Below are 20298 nucleotides of genomic sequence, written 5' to 3'. Positions count from 1 at the left end.
TTAATTTATGTTTAGTTTAATGTGCATGTGATGGGGATGTCGGCGGCCACATGGTCATATTAGAGGCGGTGAGGTTACCGCATGTGTTATATAGAGAAGCGTGCACTTTTCTGGGGGGGTAGTGTTGTTTGTAAACATTGGGCGGTGGATTTGGGGCTGTGTCCACCGGAAGGTAAAGGGACCTCCTCGGAATTAAGTAAAGGAGAAATATCCACTGAGTTGGGATGCGGGAATGGTGGAGTGCATGTGGATGCTGCCATTGCCATTGCCATTGCCATTGCCCATTGGGGAAGAAAGCTTGTCTAGGGTTTGGAATCAAATTGGAAGTTCCAAAAATTAATACTAATAATTAATAATTAATAATAATCATATTCATAATAATAATAATAATAACAGAATGGGAGTTTTTATACCTAGGTATAAACAGCCTTACATCAATCAAGGAAAAATATTTTTTTTTAATGAGCTAGGGTTTTGCCAGGGCTATAAATATAATAAATGCAATCGATCCGACTCGAACCCGCTGAGGTTTTTTGCTCGTATTAATTTAATAAAATATTTTTTTTGCTTTAATTATGTAAGAAATTTTTAATTATTTTATAGATTTCACATATATATTTTACAAATTTTTAAACATATACTTTTTTTTTAAATTTAGTTTTATCCATAACTCCTTAGACCAATTGATAGGGATCCCTAATCATTATGGTTGTTGCCTTTACACAAGATCTATTATAATAAGGAAAATAATATTTAAAGAGCAAAGAATACTATTGACAAAATAACCTTTTAATGACTAAAAATACCCCTACATTTCTTTGTTAAGACTAGATAAGCCCAAAATAGATAAGCTCCCTTGTAATGATGCCCTTAAATAAAAATGATCTAAGTTAGTGGCATCACTCTTAAGTGGAGGATTAGAGATATCAAACTCATCAATTAAATAGCTTTCATTGGCAAATATCAAATGGAAAGGGTAACAAATATAAATTGAGATTCCAACAACTACCTTGCAAAATATCCTTGTCTTGCAACAAGCCACATGCTATGTGCATAAATGCCTTCAATGTAGAACAGTGGTTGGCTTTATAATCATCCCCTCAGCAATCAAATGCCATTTAATAGCAAAATTATTATTACAATCTTAATTGATCAAATGTATGAGAAAGAGTAATGCTTTAATGCTTTGTAATTTTTATTTTTAAATATTATTGCCGGTAGGCAGGCGGATAACCCCATTAATATCAATTGAATTTTACAAGCTTGACATACAAAAAAAATGAGAGATGGGGTAATAAGATCATTTTACATCTATAGTTAATTCAACTAAAAAATTAATGTTAGAATATTTTTAATTATTATAGTAAAGTGCGAATGATAATAAATTTAAAGATTTGGGCCTACCCAACAACCCCAATGTGCCCTAATTAAATTTCTAACTTTTGGAAATATTCATTTGGGTAAGCAATTGCTTCCAAAATAGCATCCTGCTCTAATGCCATTGGATGCATTAAGATGCAGCAATCAATCTACCCTTCTAACCTATTGGCCAAAATGGACAAAGGGATATAAGAAAGAAAGAAAGAAAGAAAGATTTGGATGCTCACCAACCTTGGTATTTTCTGACACACAGAAAAATAAAATTAAGAATACAAAACTTGTAATCCCCCCCCCTGGACTTTGGGTTGTTGCCTTGATTAAAAAAAGGGAGATTCTTTCAGTTTAAGCAGTGGAGAGTGACAAGAAGCCACATTGGTTTTGGCAGTAATGGGTCAGAGGACAATTGAGTTAGAAATTAGTTGAGGATTTATTCCAGGAATATAACTATTCAAATCCAGTTCATCCACTATGACAGATTGACAGTGTGTTGATCTTTGTCCTATTTGTATGGAGCTTAGGGCAAAAGGTAGAATCCAAGTGGAAGTAGCTCTTCATGAGGTCTCAAGAATGAAAAGAGGAATAGAATAATATTATGTGGGAACTTTGCATTGTTTTTTCTTTTCTTTTTTTCACTTTTGGATTTGAGGATGAGTCCAAAGAGCCAAATGAGCATCCATATGAAAAAGGACCTCAAAAAATGAGGATTTGCTTTATTTTATTTTATGGCAAATATTCCCTGTATAAAGATTCTTTCTTATTTATGGAGCTTTAGTTAAGTTGATAATTTTTTTTGGTGATTATAGTATGCTACTTGTTAAAAAAAACATATTCAAATGTTAAGTTTGGGTGTGGCCCATATAGGTTTTTAAATTTCTAAGGTGACCTTAGTTTAGGAAAAATAACTCCATAATTTGTGTGTTTGCGCACAAACTGTGCGTGTCTTTCATCCATTATCCAATATTTAAAATGTCATTTACAAAGTAGGCAAAGAGAAATGCTTATTTGGAAAAACTAAAGTATTGTTTGTTAAGTTTACTAGAATTGACCCATTCAATTATTCAAAACAACATTTTATATTGATTCTAAAAATAAATAAATAAAAAAGCATCTTATATTGATTAGGTTTATGTCGAGCATTCAATTGACTAAACCTTCTAGAGTTGTAGGGTTGGATTTTTATCCATAGGAGTTTGCTTCATTTATAACTAATTTTATAAAAGAGAAAACCATTCTAATCGTATTAGATCAGATGATTAGGCATCAAAAGACCAAGAGATCGAGATCTCCTATATATATGTATACATTAGAAGATGGCTTCTCTTAGGCTCGAGAACTAGTACAAAAACAGTAATATCTTAATAAAAAATAAAGATTGGTCCCTTGTAATAGTTATGCTAGGGGAAAGGGAAATCATGATATCCTCGGCCAATTTGCTATCTTACCCTATAAAATCTTAGTGTCCTCTTCATCGCATTGATCTCATTATCGGAGTGCTGCCAAAGGAAACCAATATTACCTTGCAAATAACCGATTAGGCCTCTTTACACCCTCGAAGTTAATTTTATCTTTATAACGCTAATAACATGTTATTATTATTTTGTATCTTCTGCTTCATTGAAGCGGTTTGTTGCCGGCCTTGTGCCATTTATGCTCTTTATGGATTCTAGAAGCCTCAAGGGAGGCTACGCCATGGAGCCCCTCATAGGGACTGCCATCATCGATCTTGGCTGCGTTCGACCTTTTGATGAGTTGCACTACTCATGAGGGGTGCATTGATATTATTAATTAGAGTTCTCCTGGCTCAGATTATTCAAAGAGTGATCTCTATGATAGCCGGCAACAAAGTAGTGCTCAATCGCCATCAATCACCTCGGCCGGCCTCTCACCATCTCGTGTGGGTTGTCTTGATAGTGAGGAGTGGTTTGGCGTTGCTGGTTTGGACCATCTGAGGCAGAGTTGCTGGCTGCACTTTATTTTACCTTTTTGTCCCCTTCCTTCCAAGGAGAAGTGAATGGTGTGACTCTATTCAAACCCAAGTTAGGTTTGTGTGAGCTAGGTGGTTGGACTTAGGATGCGTCCAACCTGAATTGCTTAGTTGTGTGGACTGTGCGCCAATAGCCTAGCCCAACTATTTGGGCTTCACTTTGATCAGATTAAAATATTTTAATTTTAAAAATTTTATGTTAAATTTGATTACTATTAGAAATTTGAGTTACTCCATTTGGATTTTAGAGTTTAGGTGAATAGATTCACTTACATATTTTATTCATCTTATATTTCATGTTACGACGTTATTACTTTTATCTTCATGCAATATCATCATGTTATTGTCATGCAATATTATTATTTGTGCATTGCTATTCATAGTGTAAATAATAAATATGTTGATCATGAATAGCTAGCAGAATATTAAATATAAATAGGTAGACTTGAGAATAATCCAAGCTAAATATTCTTTGTGCATCTCTCTATCGTAACTTAAGTCTAACTTAAGGTCTAGAGAACACACATATTCTTGATCATACAGTGATCCGTTCAAGTGACTAACGAAGTTATGGAACAATTTTAAGTTAGATCAAAATTCTTTCCAAGGTAACATTAATAAGTGTCTCTCACATAGTGATATTTCTTAGTGACTCTAGAGGAAAAAATATAATACATTTATTACATAGTGAGCATGCTGCTAATTATTATTATTATTATTTATTTGAGCTTTGGTTTTTACTAATCACGTTATGAGCATGGTAGTAATTATTATTATTTGTTTGAGCTTTGGCTTTTAAATATATTTATGGATTATAGATTTCACAGATAGTAAATTCGCTCACTAAGCTAAAGTAGTTAGTTCATAAAATCTACCCTAACATTTTAGATGTTGATTAGTGTCGCAAATGAGTGTAGTGTCTCCGAATTTTACTTCCACTTAAGATTTGGTTTTATATCTTCATTTATAAAACCTTACTTACACAGGGAGCAGTAAGAGGCAAACTGGAATCCTCGGTGCTTCAGATATTAGTTTTTTTCTATTTTCATTTTAAAACTATATGTTCTCTTAGTTTTATTTGGAAGATATTAGTTGTATAACTTGAATATCCTTATTTTCTTAAGAGTTTTTTACTTCGAAGTTATTACTTATATTGTTATTAATTATATGGAGTTCCTTTGTATTTTAAATTTGGATATTTATTATTTTTTTATATCATTCAAGAGCCCGAAGGCTAGATATGCACTGGACAAAATACCAACTCTCCTTAAATACAAAGGCATTAAAGTCTCATCAAGTTTTAGCCAATATACTAAGCCGTCTAGTTTAGACTTCAAGTCGTGTGCGTCGCCAAACTATTGCTCCGAACTAAATGTCATTAAGACATTGCTCCAAGTCATCGTGCTGCTGAGTTGCTCTTTCAAGCCAACCGCACCACCGAGCTATCAACCGAGTCAAATCACCACCAATCATCAAATAATTTTCTCCACAATAATTATTTAGAGTTGAGTCAATTCTATGGTCTCCTTAGATATAGAGAAGGTACCTACCAACTCTATTAGAGTTGGTTGGTGAATAGTATCACTGTTAAGGCTAAGTGTTTCTCAAATCGGTAGAAATTCCAAATTCAATTTCAAATTCGAGTCTCGATAAAAATTCCAGGTATTTGGTAATAAATAGTAAGAGTAAAGTGCAATTGATTCTCTCTGCGGCAATGGAGAGTATCTTATAAGAAGTACATGAGGTTGTGCAAACTTATAGTGACAAGCTTATGCAAATAAATAGTGACGTGGCAAGCGTGCGAGTTGCTAATAGGATATGATAACGAATTTAGAATTTATAACTGGGAACAAATTGGTCCCATATTATCCAGCCCAGTTAGCTTAAGTGCTCCAATTGATCAAAAGCCCATAGCACTACTATCACAAACAACTTCCAATCACTAAAGGTAAAGTTATCCCACATCATCAATCAGAACCACAATTCAGATTGAAGTTGATTTCCATTTCAGGCAGGCAATCAGGAAGTCTGTGGATCGGCAAAAACTATTTAACTCATTTCTTTCCCAAAATTGATTTCCAGACTCAGACGCCATGATTTTGAGAAGAGAGGCAGAAATAGAACAAGGAGAACCCCTCCATTTATTGCAATCATTTTATCATTATATGATGTAGAATTGTAACATAACAGCTAATATAGCAAAATTAACTGTTTTGAAGCAAAATTTGAAGGTTATGATATACATATTGAAGGGTAAGACTTACATAAACGGGCTGCCAATTTGATGGGAGACAGATTTGCGGCCTATGATTGAATTCTCCCTTCATTTGTATTGGAAGTAAATTTGTACTTGAGGTAAGCTTTGATAAATGGGTCCAAATCGCCGTCCATCACAGAAGTGATATCGGATGTTTCATGACCCGTCCGCACATCCTTAACGAGCTTGTATGGGTGGAAGACATAGTTGCGTATCTGCTGACCCCACTCAGCTTTCACTGCATCCCCCCGGATCTGCTTAATTTCTGATGCACGTTGCTCCTCTGCTATGACCAACAGTTTTGCTTTCAAACGGCTAAGTGCCTTTATCTTGTTAGACAGTTGACTCCTCTCCTCTGGATCCAACAAAAGAAAGCAACCAAATGTTACTTTCACATGGCAACTCTTGCAATATTCTAATCATACGTGAAAGTGAACAGTCTCCTAAAATCTACTCCCAAAGTCACTAACTAATGATATATCAGGCGAAGATATCCAAGGAGCAATTATGTTAATAAGGAGAAACTGAGAGAAAGAAGAGGAAGTCAACTTCCCTCATCTTGGAGCTCTAGAACATATTGATTCTTAGGCAGTAGCGCAAATGTCAGGTTACTGCATGTACAATGTGTTGCATCCTACAATCAATTTGTTGGTAAGACTGATACACTAGTACCAGATAGGTCTTACATCTGTATTTACTGGAAATGTGCATAAAGAAATATTTTGGCACAATTCAGCATACTGGGCTAAGTAATGACAGTACAAAGCATTGGGATGCTTGCTTGTGCTAGTTTGGATCAGGCATCAACACTCTACAAGCTATATCTGCTAAATGAACACATCACAGAAGATTAAAGCCACCACTTACTATCAACTAAAGCCTAGAATATACTTTGCAGGAGATTTATCATTAGGTGCACTTTCGGTACTGAAATAGAATTTATCTATAACCTAAAAATAGAAGGATTTCTGCTAACTAAACACGTCACGGAAGATTATAGCCACCACCTACTATCAACTAAAGCCTAGAGTATACTCTGTAGGAGATTTTCATTAGGTGTACTTTTGGTACTGAAATAGATTATCTATCTACAGCTTAAAAAATGAAAGGATTTCAGATATGCAGCATGGGAGCAAGAAAACGAATTCAAATTACATTATATGATAATGTAACAACAGAATCAAACTACTTAATTCTCAATAAAAAATTCCATGGTAAAATAGATAGAGGTGGAAAACTGGAAACTATTATTATGCAGTTATTTTGTTTTCGATCAGGCAATCTATGACATTTAAAAGAAGAGAAATATGACAGAATCTGGCTGCAGGTGAAGAGGAAGCTTGATTCTAAAATAGATGGAAATTTCTTGGAAGGGACAGAGATTATTTGCTTGTGTGAGAAATTATGTTCAATGCATTCAACTATTCTGCCAGATTTTATGCCAAATGATGATTTTCTACCATTGTCAGCAAATACCCTTACATCTTAATTTTAAACAGAAAGATTTCTTGTTTGGAGACTCAAAAGTAAGTTGGTCTCTGCTTGTTACTTCCTTTTGGGGCAAGAAATCGGCACCAACTACTAAAGGTTGGCATCAGATTAGTTGCCAGTTGTAACAGTTTGTTAATTCTTTAAATGTGCTCTTTCTAACCACATACGTCGTAAAGAAGGCTTCACCAATGAGTATGATGCAGCATCATAGATTATTTAAATGAATATATTTCAAATTGCAAATGTAAGACAAAGACTATTAAAAAGTAAAGATAGGATTGTTCTAACACTAACCTGTACAACGAACTGCAACACCAGTTGGAATGTGAACAATGCGAACAGCTGTTTCAACCTTGTTCACATTCTGACCTCCTTTACCTCCTGCTCTTGTAAAGCTTATCTCCAGATCTTCTTCAGGTATCTCAACATTCAATGACTCTTCAGGAAGAAGAGGCATAACTTCAATACCAGCAAAGCTTGTCTGATAAGATCAGTATACAGAAATAAGGACACAAACTCTTTTACCATCTGCAGTACATGTAAATGGAGTCCCTCTTTGAAAATTTTGTGAACAAACTAATGAGTGCCAATGCTAGATTAGAATCATAGCACAAGATGGAGAAAACAAAGACCAAAATGGAAGCAATAATCAGGAGTTCTAAAATACATCAGGTACTGCAACACACAAGGGACACTTTCCTAGGCCATTTAACTTGTTATCATGGATTCAAGTTGGATTTTGACTCCGAAAATGAATACTAAGCAAAAGAATGAATACTTCTAGGGAGTTCTCTCATTATAAAGGAAACCTTTAGTGTTGACAACAGAAAGAATGTTTAATCCAATTTAAGCACACTATGAACAATACAAAATATAGGTTTGGCATAAAAAATGGAGTTTGGAGTTTGAATTTCTCATAGCAATGGCATCTGATGAGTGATAAATTTTGCGTCATTGGAAGGGAAATATGGGGATGTTACTCTCCCTACAAGAGACAATGTTCTGTGACTTATGTCTTAAAGAAGAAAATCAGAAGTTCAGAACTAATAACATTATCATATACATCTTCATTAACAATAACATTAATATGTAGTAGCAACATAGAGAAGGTAAATCTATCCTTTCAATAAGGAGAATAAATAAGCAATAAAGAAAAGAATCAAAAGATAATATAAAGTTGCAAAGCTATTGGTTCCATAAGAACATTTTAGCATCTCACGATGTGAGAGAAATAGAATAATGTGTTCCTGTTACAATACTCAAACATAAGGAATCTGTACAGTTACCTGTCGAAGACCTTTAGCATTGAATGGAGATTGGCGAACAATACGGTGCGTCCCTTTCTCTCCTGAAAGATACCCATAAGCAAAACGTCCTTCAAGTTCAATTGAAGCTGATTTAATTCCAGCTTCCTCTCCCATAGATTTCTCAACAACTTTTGTCTTGTAACGCTGCTTCTCACCCCATCTTACGTACATGCGCAGTAGCATGTCAGCCCAATCCTGCACTGAAGATAATGCAAAGTCTTAATAGGATACACTGAGTATTATATCTAAAACAAGATGAAAGCAACATTCATAGGATATTTTATAACATCACCTCTAATTCATTCTTTGAGATTTACTATCCTTTTTAACAGTGTAACCCTTCTATAATCACACTGTTCTAATGGTTCATTGGGCATGTCTAAACCATATATTTTTACCTCATCAAATACTCTCCTGTTGTCCAAAAGTGATGCAGTCATACCTTCTTCTCCCTTCGTAATAAGAAAACTCATTCATTTGGAGATACTTGTCTTAATTTTATTTCGAACATATTGATTCCTAAGAACCTAGTATTCTGAGTTCTGACTCGAAAGAAAGAATGGCATGACTCAAACTACCAACTTTTCTTACAATTTCCCATCTTCCATTGAGAGTTGGAGTTGGCTTCAAATGTTTATGTTCTATTCCAAACATCGGATGGATAAAAATAAACTGTTGAAGTCATTAGATTTACTTTGGGAAAGTTTTAAACAAGGTTCCAAAAATCGGTATCGGGATCGGGATCGGCCGTCCGAAAAAACGATACGTATCGGCTGTATCGGCTGTATCGGCCGTATCGGCCGCCTGTATCGGATCGGACTATTTTAATTAAATAAAATTCTAAATATTATTAAAAATATTAGAGAAATTTCTAAAAATTTAGAAAAAATTATAAAAAAATAAGAAATAATAATTACTCACATATGAAGCCTAAAAAGTAAAAATCTCTTTTTCTCCCTCTCTTCTTTTCTATCCCTCTAATTGTTAGTCTAAAGTATCTATTTTCTCCCACATTCTTTTTTTTTTATCTTTTTCTCTCTCTCTTTCTCAACTTTTTTTTTAATCTTTCCTTCTCCCTCACTCTCTCTTCCTTTTTTCCTCTCTCTCATACCCTTTTTTTTAATCTTTCCTTCTCCCTCACTCTCTCTTCCATTTTCTCTCTCTCACTCACTCTCTCTTGCTTTTTCCCTCTCTCTCACTCCCTCTTCCTTTTTTCCTCTCTCTCATACCCTTTTTTTTAATCTTTCCTTCTCCCTCACTCTCTCTTTCATTTTCTCTCTCTCTCTCACTCTCTCTTGCTTTTTCCCTCTCTCTCTCCTTTTCTCTCCCTCACTCTCCCTTCCTCTCTCTCCCTCTCTCTCTCTAGCCGCCGCCGACAAGAGTGATAGTTGTCATTCTTCTTTGTCGGAAGAATGACAAATGACAGCAAGAAGAGAGCCGACGGTGACAGCGGCCGATGATGAGAGTCGTCGCCAGAGCAATTTCTTCGCTGCCGGCCGCTGCAGCAGGCCGAAACCGAGTGGTTTCGGCCTGGATCGGGATCGGCTATAGCCGATCCCGATCCGTTTCGGCCGATCCCACTCGGGATCGGCCGAAACTCGAATCCTTGGTTTTAAAGCATTCTTCATATAGATCTTTGTGAGATTCCAAATTTCCTTTCAGAAAAATTTGGAGTTGAAGTCATTAAGTGTTAAGACTCAAGAAATCCTAGGGTTCTTATTCTAGTAAGTTTGTGGATTTAGGCTAATATATAAAAGCCAGAAAAAGACATTGAAGTTTTAAACTGTTCGATGTATAAATATTAGCTGTATGTGCCCTTCTCCTATGTTTCTAATCCCCTGTCACAAACAACCTTTCTTTCCTTTGATTCTAAAACCATGATAAATTTCCTCCATCCCTGTTGCAATGATATTTTCCCACATTGATTATTCTTTTCCTTTCCATTCTCCGGTGTTCACTGCTTGCTCAATTATATGGTTGGCCCAATGTATAATGATAACTTTTGGATCAAGAAAGCCACATGGACCGCAGTGGCCTAGGGACGAAAAAGACATGCCAATAAGGAAAGAACTGTGGTATTCACCACAAAAAAGAGGAGGGAAGAGAGAAGAGGGAGAAGGGGAAAGGGATTAATGTGGAATTCTCCTCAAAAATATTATTTCTCAAATTTTCATATTTTTTCTTCCTTCTCTTTTCAGAATTCCCGCACCTCTGTATATAGATAGTAGAGATGAGGAAATTACATCAAATAACAAAGTTATCTTATTCGAATCTTTCAAAATCTAATAAATAATTAGCAAGAACTCTTTTAACTTAAAAAATTAACCAAATTCTAACAAACTTACCTCAAAATAAACTAATGATCAAATCTCCTAGATTTTAAGAATTTTAATCAAATTGGATACTCTAAAATCAAATTTAATGTTTAGATAAAAATACATCCGAAAGTAAAAAATAAATGAAAATCTAATCCTCATCATGGACCAATCAACAACCTGATTTAATTCTATGTTGCGTGGCATTATTTATCCCCCCTTTCTATTAATTTTTTTACATGAACCACAATCATAAAAGCAGATGTCCTTTTGAGTCGCCTGATCATCACGAGAAGCTTTTTCCTCAATAACTCTACTTCCCTAATTCTTGGGTACATTACTACAGGAGCCAATCACAAATTGTAACCTTCATGAACTCTTAGGGACCATATTTTGAATGTACCCAAGAATCAGTACCAGCAAGATGCATCCTTGAATGTCATTACATATCTTCCTGAGGTAAAGTGCGAAATGGAACTTTCCATAGATTAAATAGATGCATTACCTACAATAAAGTTTATAAACTAGAGTTCCTTGGTCAATTACTTGACAATGCCCATAAATAAAACTTTTATAACTTAGACATAGCTATCTAAAAACATGATCAGAGAAAAACATGAAAAATGCATGAGATGCATACCTGTGCATCAGTACCACCAGCACCAGCAGAAATGTTGATTACAGCGCCTTCCTTGTCGTAAGGCCCAGAAAGAAGCTGTGTCATCTCAAAACGATCTAATTCTTTGGTTAACTCCCGAATAATCTTCAAGGCCTCTTCAAGAAGACCAGTATCTATGGATTCCAATTCCTCAGTCAGCTTCACTATTGTTTCAGCTTCTTCAACCTGCATCGATGACCATTGAAATCAGTAGAGGCAAATTATTTGTTTCTTCACTGCAACTATGCAAGAAATGCAAATTAACGTTATTTACTAAATTCATCCTCCTACAAAGCAACTAAGAACTATCCTTCCAATTTTATTCATGATTTATAGCCAACAAGACTTGCAATCATTTCAACTATTAGTAAGATATTTTAGGACTCTTAAAGCCACTTCCATAATTAGCATAGAAACTGCAAAGGTAATTGAGAAATGTGTTGCAAATTTAATATAGTAAAACACAAGATTCAAAACTTTGCCAGTTCATTTCTCTCAAAGTCTACCTGTCTCAACAATCATCTAGAGATTCTCACCATAATCACAAATAACCACACTTGAAAATGTGGTGCAAGTTGGTTGGGCTCAACCCAAACTGATAATCATCTTAGCTTGAATTTCTTTAAATTTAGATTTGCCTAGGGGTTGAACCCAAATACGACAAAAAAGAGTACACTTACTTTTTACCTTTATGACATCTGCCTTGAAGTGTTAGCCCTAGGACTGGAGGTCCTGTTCACTACAAAATCACTGGACTGACATCTGACTCAAGGACTCGAGCCCATTAAAATGATACACAATTCTTAAACAAAATGTTATCATATTTCAATGATCTCTAACCCATTCAACAAGCTAAAGACAAAACTAAACTTTCTTATGGCATAACATCATACCATTTTGATATAGTCTACTATGCCTTCAATTAACTGAGGCTAAATAAATAACAATTTCAGGTAATGAGTCAAGGTGATTCATATGCAAGAAGGAACAAAAGCACATGATTTTTCATTTCGGGTAATGTTCACATTTTACATGACTTCTCACATAGGGATTCTCAATTTGGATGTCTCATTATTGGCTACTAACAAATTGGATTAGTACTCCAGGCTTCTAACTACCTTGAGTTATAAACATTTGTTGTTCCATATATAAATATATATAGTCCTGATGATTCGATAGACATCTTAATTTAATATGCTTGTTTGTCAACCTGATAGCAAACTGAGAAAAGGCTGTGATACCGTTCAGTTAGGTTAAGATTGAAACTTGAAAGAGTAACAACTCAAGGTAGTGGATAGATTAGATTAGTTTTGGAAGCTCTAGAAGATGGATAATTTAAAAAACAAAAAGCCTTCAATTTCGACCCAACTAACCCAAGTTGGAGGATACTCTCTTGAATACCCACAAAGCTAAGGTTCACTACCCAAGTACATGGTAACGCTAAGAGACTAAGCTGACTAAAAATGAAAAGTAAAAACTACAATAATTGCCAATTTGTATCCGCTTATGATCATCAAAGTTAGCTATTATCTTTCATTAGTCAAAGGTAAAAATAACTTCCATGCATGACATAAATTTCTTAAATCAAGTAACATTTTGTAGGGTGTGAAACCTGTGATTTAAAGTCAGTCAGCAACTTGATCTTCTCTTTGATGTCACTCAAAGCAAGAAATATTCCCTGTGCTTTAGAAGGATCATCCCATAAAGAACTATCTGCAGATTTTTTTTCTAGTGAAGCCAGATCTGCTTCTAGCCATTCTAAACCAGCAGATGCCCTAATTTCTTCAACGCGTTCTGCAGTAACTTCAACGTCCTTCCGCAAGGCATAAAAATCTGTCAGTAGTTTCCAGAAATAATAATAGAAACATTAGTAGATTAAATTGTATTTCTAAATTGAGAAGCACTTTATATGAATAATTAAGAAAACAAGTACATCTATTGGAGACTAGAGACTTCATATTAATCTAAGTATCACGTACAAATAAAAAGCTTCTCCATGGATGATGATCATTTCATCTCATTTCACGCTAGCCTATCCCATACTTTTATGTGCCAAATTTATTCATGGTTGCATGTCACTTGCAGAAAAATCTAAATAGAATGTACAAGACCACTGAGATTGTGAAGCCAAAGGCAAGAGGCCTGCCAACCTTGGATTGTCATCGCTTATACAAAAGGCACATGTCGTGCCAAGCCGGTATGCCACTAGCACACTTTAATAGTCTCAAATATGCCCTAGAAACAACCTCTAAATCTTTTCAGATTTTTTTCAATTAGACAAAGAACTTGGGAAATCTACCTTTGGTTTCTAAAGTTTCAGGTGTAATTTATATAGATTAAGGACCGAAAAGATTAAAAAAAAAAGGTATCAAGGGTGACAAAAGAGACCCCAAATTCTGTCTATTTGAAGTAAGATACTCAATAATCAATACTTAGCGTGGCACAAGTTGGCAAATGTCGGCATAAGAATGTATCAAGACACTCCCATTGTATTGATGCCAATAATTCATTAACACAATACACTGCAGATCGACATGGCAATCCATTCCCACATGCATGTCATGATACGTGCATGCCTAACCACAACAATGAAGCTCATCCATGTCATTACATAAAAGTAAATAAATATATTTACTATGATGTGTTAGACACTTTGAGAGAAAAGACAAGATTCTCGATTTATAACCATGCCATACTTCATTTGACACCCTGAGAAAGAGATACACTAACTTGGTCTCTCTAATAGCATAAGACAGCTGGGAAATGGCTATTTGTGTTGAGATGATCGTGTTCTATGGATAGAGAGATTCGTTCACCATAAGTTGAACTGTTCCAATGATGGAATTACTGATGCACTACCAAAATGATCCTGGATTTGAGAAGCACTTTACAGTAATCATTTGTATGTAAAATTCCAAAAGGTAACACACCTTGCATGGCCCATTCAGCTGTCTCAGAATTAGTCTTTACGCTTGACTGGCTTCCAGGAGTTGCAAATTGAGCTGGATTGTTTCAAAAGAAGAATAAAATGAGACATAACACAGATAACAAACTGATGGAATTTTACCAATGATCCACTGGAACTAAGGCATGATAACTGAATTTCCAAACTAATTACATCCAGGAATAAAAGTATCATCAATAAAGATACAAAATAAAAGCTGCCAGGGGGGTGGGGCGCATAAGATCACTCTCTTTTTACTTAGATTCTATTACTAGAAACAAATTCACAATATCTACACCAAAGCACATATAAACAGAACCATGCACCCAATTTTCTGTTTGTATCAAACTATCGTCCATTATATCTAGAATTTATCCAAGTGGAATAATGAGTAAATAACCAAAGCAGCTAGAATGTCATATTAAGCTTCCATCCCAATTTCAATACTCATTCAACAGTAATTGCTCACCGAAAATATGCATGCATCTATTTCTACATTTACCTGCCAAAGTTGAGGCTTAACCGAGTCACCAAAACAGTAACGTGTTATATCATTGATTCCTGATGCGAAATTTTTAATTCCAAAAACATACTTCAACTACAATCCATAAAATCAAACATTGCAAAATGATAAATTTTTAGGCACTTCACAGATGAATCATTCGTGTCAACTATTTCCAAGTAATAAAAGAAAAGACTAATTTTTATTCGAACAGATTAAGCAACCACAGGCCCAAAGCTTAAGATAGTAAAAGCGCACTCACAAGGAAGAGGAAGACGAGATGGGTCCGGAGGATTCCGTGAAGAAAGGAAAGAGGAGAACGGGCACTTGGTTATGGACGAGATGCGGCAAGTCCTGAGCCTAGTGGAGTAGGATAAGGGAGCGGGGCGAAGGCTCAGGGATTTTGGGAGCATCGGTTGGAGTTGCAAGCACTCCATGAGATACCAACACGAAGGAGAAGGTGAGGGGGGGGAACGAAGAGGATAAGGTCTTCTTCTCTTGGGGAAATTTATGAATTACACCCTATCTTTTTTGGATATATCATTGCTCGTCGGTTTTAGATCCAACCTTCTCCATTCCATCCGGGAAAAATATAAACTTTGATTTTAATATAAAAACTAAAATACTTTTTTTTCACAGCAACTAATTAAAAATTAATTATTTTGAGTATTATGCTTATTTTTATTTATCTTTTAAATTTGGTTTCTGAATTTAGAAACACTCATGCATCATGACTCATGAGCCATTTTAATTATCTGAGTTTAATCTTGTTGGCTTGTCCAATGCTTATTTACTCTTAATCTTTCTTACTTTTATATTTAGATATTATAAGTATTTTATAGATAATATTTGGGTAAAATTTAAATTTAGCATACCGTTAGTTTAAACTGAAAAATTAAAGGTTTCATATAGATTAGAACTGTAAGAGAATTAAGTCCTGCAAATAAAAGTCTAAGGAGATACTTTAGAATTATTCATAGGTGGCATCAGGATTGAGAATAAGAATTTTCTTAAACTAATTTAATGAATATTAAATTAGTATAGTAACCATATATTAGATTAAGGTAAAATGGGTTTAAAAGCAACCTATTTGAATCCATTCTCCTCTCCTCTCCTCATCCATCAAAATATTTTATAATGTTATACCTATAAATACTTTACAAATATTCTACAAACAAGATCGACCTGACATAATGTCCATTGATAGTTTCTTCTTATATTTCACAGTCATCACTATCGATGGATAAGATGATGCCACATCTAAAGTGTTTGTGGGCTTAGTTTATTTTTTATTTACCAACAAAGTCTAATTATCATTTTACCCGTGAAAAAATATTACTTCAATCAACTACCATTTCAATCATTCTTTATCTTTACTTTCTCCCTCTCATTCATCAACCGTAAACGACATTTTATTTATTTGATATCAAATGTCTTCTAAACCTACTTTTTTTTTATATCAAATCAAAGATAATAATAACACTATATTCTAATTTCTCAAAAAAAAAATAGTGACATAATTTCCTAATTACAACCAAACACTCAAAATTTTAAAATCTATTTAAGATACTTTATTTTAAGTTAAAGATATGAGGGTAACTAACTATTCTAATTTGGTGATGAACAAAATCCAAATGGTTTCATATATATATATATATATATAGTTCTTTTTAGCTAATGGTAAAAAATTAACGTACCATAAAATTAAGTGATTTTTACATAAGTACCACCAAAAAGTTTTAAAATATCTTAATTAATATTGTATTCTTTAAATTATTGATCTCTTTTCAAAATATCATTGTGTTAGTTAAATATAATTAATTATGATTTAGAATAAACTTACATTAAAAAAGGATCACCGTTTCTCTTGTATAAATCATTTAAAATGATTCAAAAAGTATTATAGTCTAACAAAATATTCAAGGTAAAACTCGTTGATAATAAATATTTAACATTCTACTCTTTCGTAAACAATTAGGTGGAGACTTTCTAGTGTCAACTTATTCACTTTCTTTCAAGACAAAGAGATACCATGTTTCTTATTTTAAACTGTCGTCGTAAAAAAAAAAAAAAAGATACACTGTTGTCTTTCAAAAAGAAAGACATTTATTAGTTATTTATGTGTTTCTTAACTTCAATACAGATATGTTAAAAATATTATAGGAATATTTTGTTAAAAACTAAGGCATTATGACAATTATAATATTTTAAATTTTTTTTTAGTGCCCTTGTTTGCATATAGTAGAAAAAATGCCAGAGAAATTGAGAAAGGCAAGGTAGCCTTTTTAGTATATAATGTTAGTCATAAAAAATGAGTGGAAATTTACCAGGATGTATCTGTTTGGTGAGTTTTTGACCACAGTAGCACTGCTACTATAAATCATTTCTCAAATTATTACAGTAGAAAAATTGCTGTCACATACAACAACTTTTAGTAAATTAATTATTTTTTAATATACTAAAAAACTATTAAAAAATTATTCCAACAAATTTTTTTTCACTATTTTTTCTATATAAAATGCTTTTCAAGTATATAAATCGCTTTCAAATATTTTTCGTACCTTCACAATAATATATTTTATGATCATAACGAATAAGTCAGCGTAAGATTATGATAATCTAAACTTTATTTTTATACTTTAATATCTTTCTGATCCTACAATTAAACTTTTGATTAGAATTATTATGTTCATTTTTCTTTTAGCTTGGTGACGACATATTATGTATCCCCTGCCAAATAATAAATTGATGAGTAGATTATTTAAAGTTAAAACATATTATTTTCTGAATAAATCGCTCCTAAGAAGCAATCTATACATCACCTTTCGAGAGCGATTTATTAATTATTTTATTCTGTTGTACTAATTTAAAAACTAATTTAAACATTATTATACTTTGAAAATTACTTTTTTTTTACTGTGGCAGCACATTCTGTTTAGTTTCAAAGAACAAAATGTAAAGCCTTTTTTTTATATAATTGCCAAAACTTTTAAAATATTATAATTACCATTACATTCTTTCAAATACTATAAAACAATTCGACTCTTTCAGAACTGTACTTTTTAACAAAATATAAATAATTAAACACATTATTAATTAAAATACACTTCTCTCTTTAAATTTAGAGCTTATAACATTTATCAACAATTTTTATTTTGTATAAAAGCACATTATTTTTTCTTGTATTATGATATTTCGATAGCTCATACCACTATGCACGATCATAAAAGCCTGGTGAAAAATGATTACTTGCACAGCATTTTGAGTTGCACTATACAAGAGATGATATCAAATGTTTGCTAATAGTCACATAAATCAGAACACCAAATGCTAAAGTTCTAGTTCCCATATTCCATCTCTCAAATCTGAAGAAAAATTACCAACGATGACAATAGCACAGACCACCATTTTTACCTGCTTAGGTTCAAAATTACTCACTTTAAATCACCTACCAAGTCAGCATCTTAAGAGCACTAAAAGTTCCGGTGCTTGCAACTGATCCATTACAAGCTGAAGTAATTGAACTCACTCAACATGACATCCATAAAGAAAAGACTCCAACACGGGTTAAGAACATGTCAAAATTCCATCAAGAGTTTCAACTAACTCTGAAAATAAATCATGAACAAAATCCCTCCAAAATTCCAAATAGAACTAAATGATCCATGAGTTAAATATCAAAACATAGTAGGCATACAAATGCTTGAGTAAATACTTGAGCAACATCTTCTCTGCCGCCCATTCAGAAAACATCTTATAACACTATTTCTGACATCACCTTCAAACATCTTGGACGCTCAAACCTGCAAAATTAAATCAACTTAAAGTTACTAATTGTTGATTACTATTTGACAAACACTCGTGCAGACTCATGATAGTTACAGAACTATTCGCTAGCATTATAGATCAAATTTTAAGTAAATGAGTCAATAAAAGGAACTAGCATATAAGATGTCTTTTTAAACTGCAATACAACAGAGGAATATCTCTCTGCATGACCCTATGAACTGCTCCATTTAAAGCTATTAAGATGGCCAACTTTATTTATACAATTATAGAAACAAAACCAAACTGTATTGGTCATTAGGGAACAGATTAGAGATAAAGCATTAGCGACAGTAAGTTAATTAACTAACAACTAATTATTTTAGCTTGGTCATTTGTTAATCAAACTTTTATGCGCATAGGCTGATATGGTCATTCCTAACCTTCCACCTTCTGGTATCAATCAGAAAAATGCAAGTGCAACACTTCAAAAATAATAAAATTAGTAATCCTAAGTCACAATATGTCCATTAGTTTGGAAACATGCACTTATTTGTTTATCATTTGTATCTATTACAATTTTGCACCTCATTTCCATCATAAGAATGGTTATGGAACAACTAACCTGGAGGAAGAGACTGTTTCAACTTATCAGCTTTCTCAGAGTCGAACACACACAGTGTGTACAAGTACTTTGAACATCGGACCTTGAATTTGACAACATCCTTGCTCCTCTTGATCTTCACAGACCGTGCATCTTTCCTTCTCGCTGTGAGAAGGAAATCCTTAATCTCATGAATCTGCTTAGGCTGTGCATGAAATATCACATGGTTAAACAATTGATATGCCTAGAGAACTATGCTATCATACTATAAGAAATGAAGCAAAAAGAAATCAGTATACGAAATTATTCATTATTTACCGATCCTCATGTTTAACACCTTATTCAAGATAAATTCCCCACAAGTATAATAACATGAAGAAGTTAACCAGATTATTAGAGAACTGGGTCAAAAGCGTTTTTCTTCTAACCAAATTGAACGATTCCTCAGATTCAAACGAGAACTTGCAAATCTATAATATGTAAACAGCTGAACTATAAGCATAATATTTATTTAACATCTAACTTGATTAACCAGCATCTAAACTGGACAAACTAAAGAAACATCCACGTACCAAGGAAAGATATACTAAAGTTCCAAACTTCCACTACCAAGATCATTAGAGGAACCCAACAGCTGACAGCTTTATCTGATCCATCTCAGAAATAGGAAGAAAAAAAACATAAGGCATAGAATGCACAAACCCAGACACAATAAAACTACTTCGAGGCTACATTTTTTTTTTTATACTATAAAGAGATTGACATCCGCTCGTAGTATCTTCGTCACAAACGAAACATCTAAACCCCAAAATCAAATATACGTCAAAAGATCGCCTAACTATTCCCATCGATAATTAGATCGGCGAAAAAGTGCAGTAAAATCCTACTACAAGTCAAAAGATTGAATCAACTCAAAACATTAACATCTAAAATGGAGAGAAATCTACCATCTTTCGGGTTTCGGTGGGGAAATTTGGTCTGCTTCCGATCACCCGCCCTCTTCTGGAAGAAACCCTAGGAGGCGACGAGGCGATAATTTTTATACACCCAAGAGAAACCCTAGCTTACTTCTGTTTGTGTATTTCCCAAAA

General features: G+C 33.8%; 2 protein-coding genes across 2 annotated transcripts; both read right to left on the bottom strand.

Moving 5' to 3' along the window:
- Positions 1-5504: 5504 nt before the first annotated feature.
- Positions 5505-15303, bottom strand: LOC140792984 (peptide chain release factor PrfB1, chloroplastic). Its single transcript, XM_073144268.1, has 7 exons — positions 15101-15303; positions 14323-14394; positions 13005-13225; positions 11375-11578; positions 8399-8614; positions 7407-7593; positions 5505-5976 (listed from the first exon to the last, which is right to left on the bottom strand). The coding sequence occupies exons 1-7, from the start codon at positions 15273-15275 to the stop codon at positions 5669-5671; spliced, it is 1383 nt and encodes a 460-aa protein (XP_073000369.1). The 5' UTR covers positions 15276-15303; the 3' UTR covers positions 5505-5668.
- A 3111-nt stretch (positions 15304-18414) lies between these two features.
- On the bottom strand, positions 18415-20286 carry LOC140792569 (large ribosomal subunit protein eL38z/eL38y). The gene is made up of 3 exons (XM_073143641.1): positions 20155-20286; positions 19229-19412; positions 18415-18641 (listed from the first exon to the last, which is right to left on the bottom strand). The coding sequence occupies exons 1-3, from the start codon at positions 20155-20157 to the stop codon at positions 18619-18621; spliced, it is 210 nt and encodes a 69-aa protein (XP_072999742.1). The 5' UTR covers positions 20158-20286; the 3' UTR covers positions 18415-18618.
- Between the last annotated feature and the right edge of the window lie 12 nt (positions 20287-20298).

This window comes from Typha latifolia, chromosome 7 (genome assembly GCF_019914945.1).
Source record: "Typha latifolia isolate L0001 chromosome 7, TyphaL0001v2, whole genome shotgun sequence".
Lineage (NCBI taxonomy): Eukaryota > Viridiplantae > Streptophyta > Magnoliopsida > Poales > Typhaceae > Typha > Typha latifolia.
This window is presented reverse-complemented; position numbering and strand designations above follow the sequence as displayed.

What these genes read in the sequence shown, in the direction of transcription:
- LOC140792984 (XM_073144268.1), bottom strand. Translation starts at nt 15,275, where the DNA reads ATGGAGTGCTTGCAACTCCAACCGATGCTCCCAAAATCCCTGAGCCTT. An exon ending in ATCTCGTCTTCCTCTTCCTT is followed by an intron (nt 14,395 to 15,100) that starts GTGAGTGCGCTT and finishes GAAACAATCCAG; the next exon opens with CTCAATTTGCAACTCCTGGA. An exon ending in CTGGTGGTACTGATGCACAG is followed by an intron (nt 8,615 to 11,374) that starts GTATGCATCTCA and finishes TCTTCAGTGCAG; the next exon opens with GATTGGGCTGACATGCTACT.
- LOC140792569 (XM_073143641.1), bottom strand. An exon ending in GAAACAGTCTCTTCCTCCAG is followed by an intron (nt 18,642 to 19,228) that starts GTTAGTTGTTCC and finishes TTAATTTTGCAG; the next exon opens with GTTTGAGCGTCCAAGATGTT.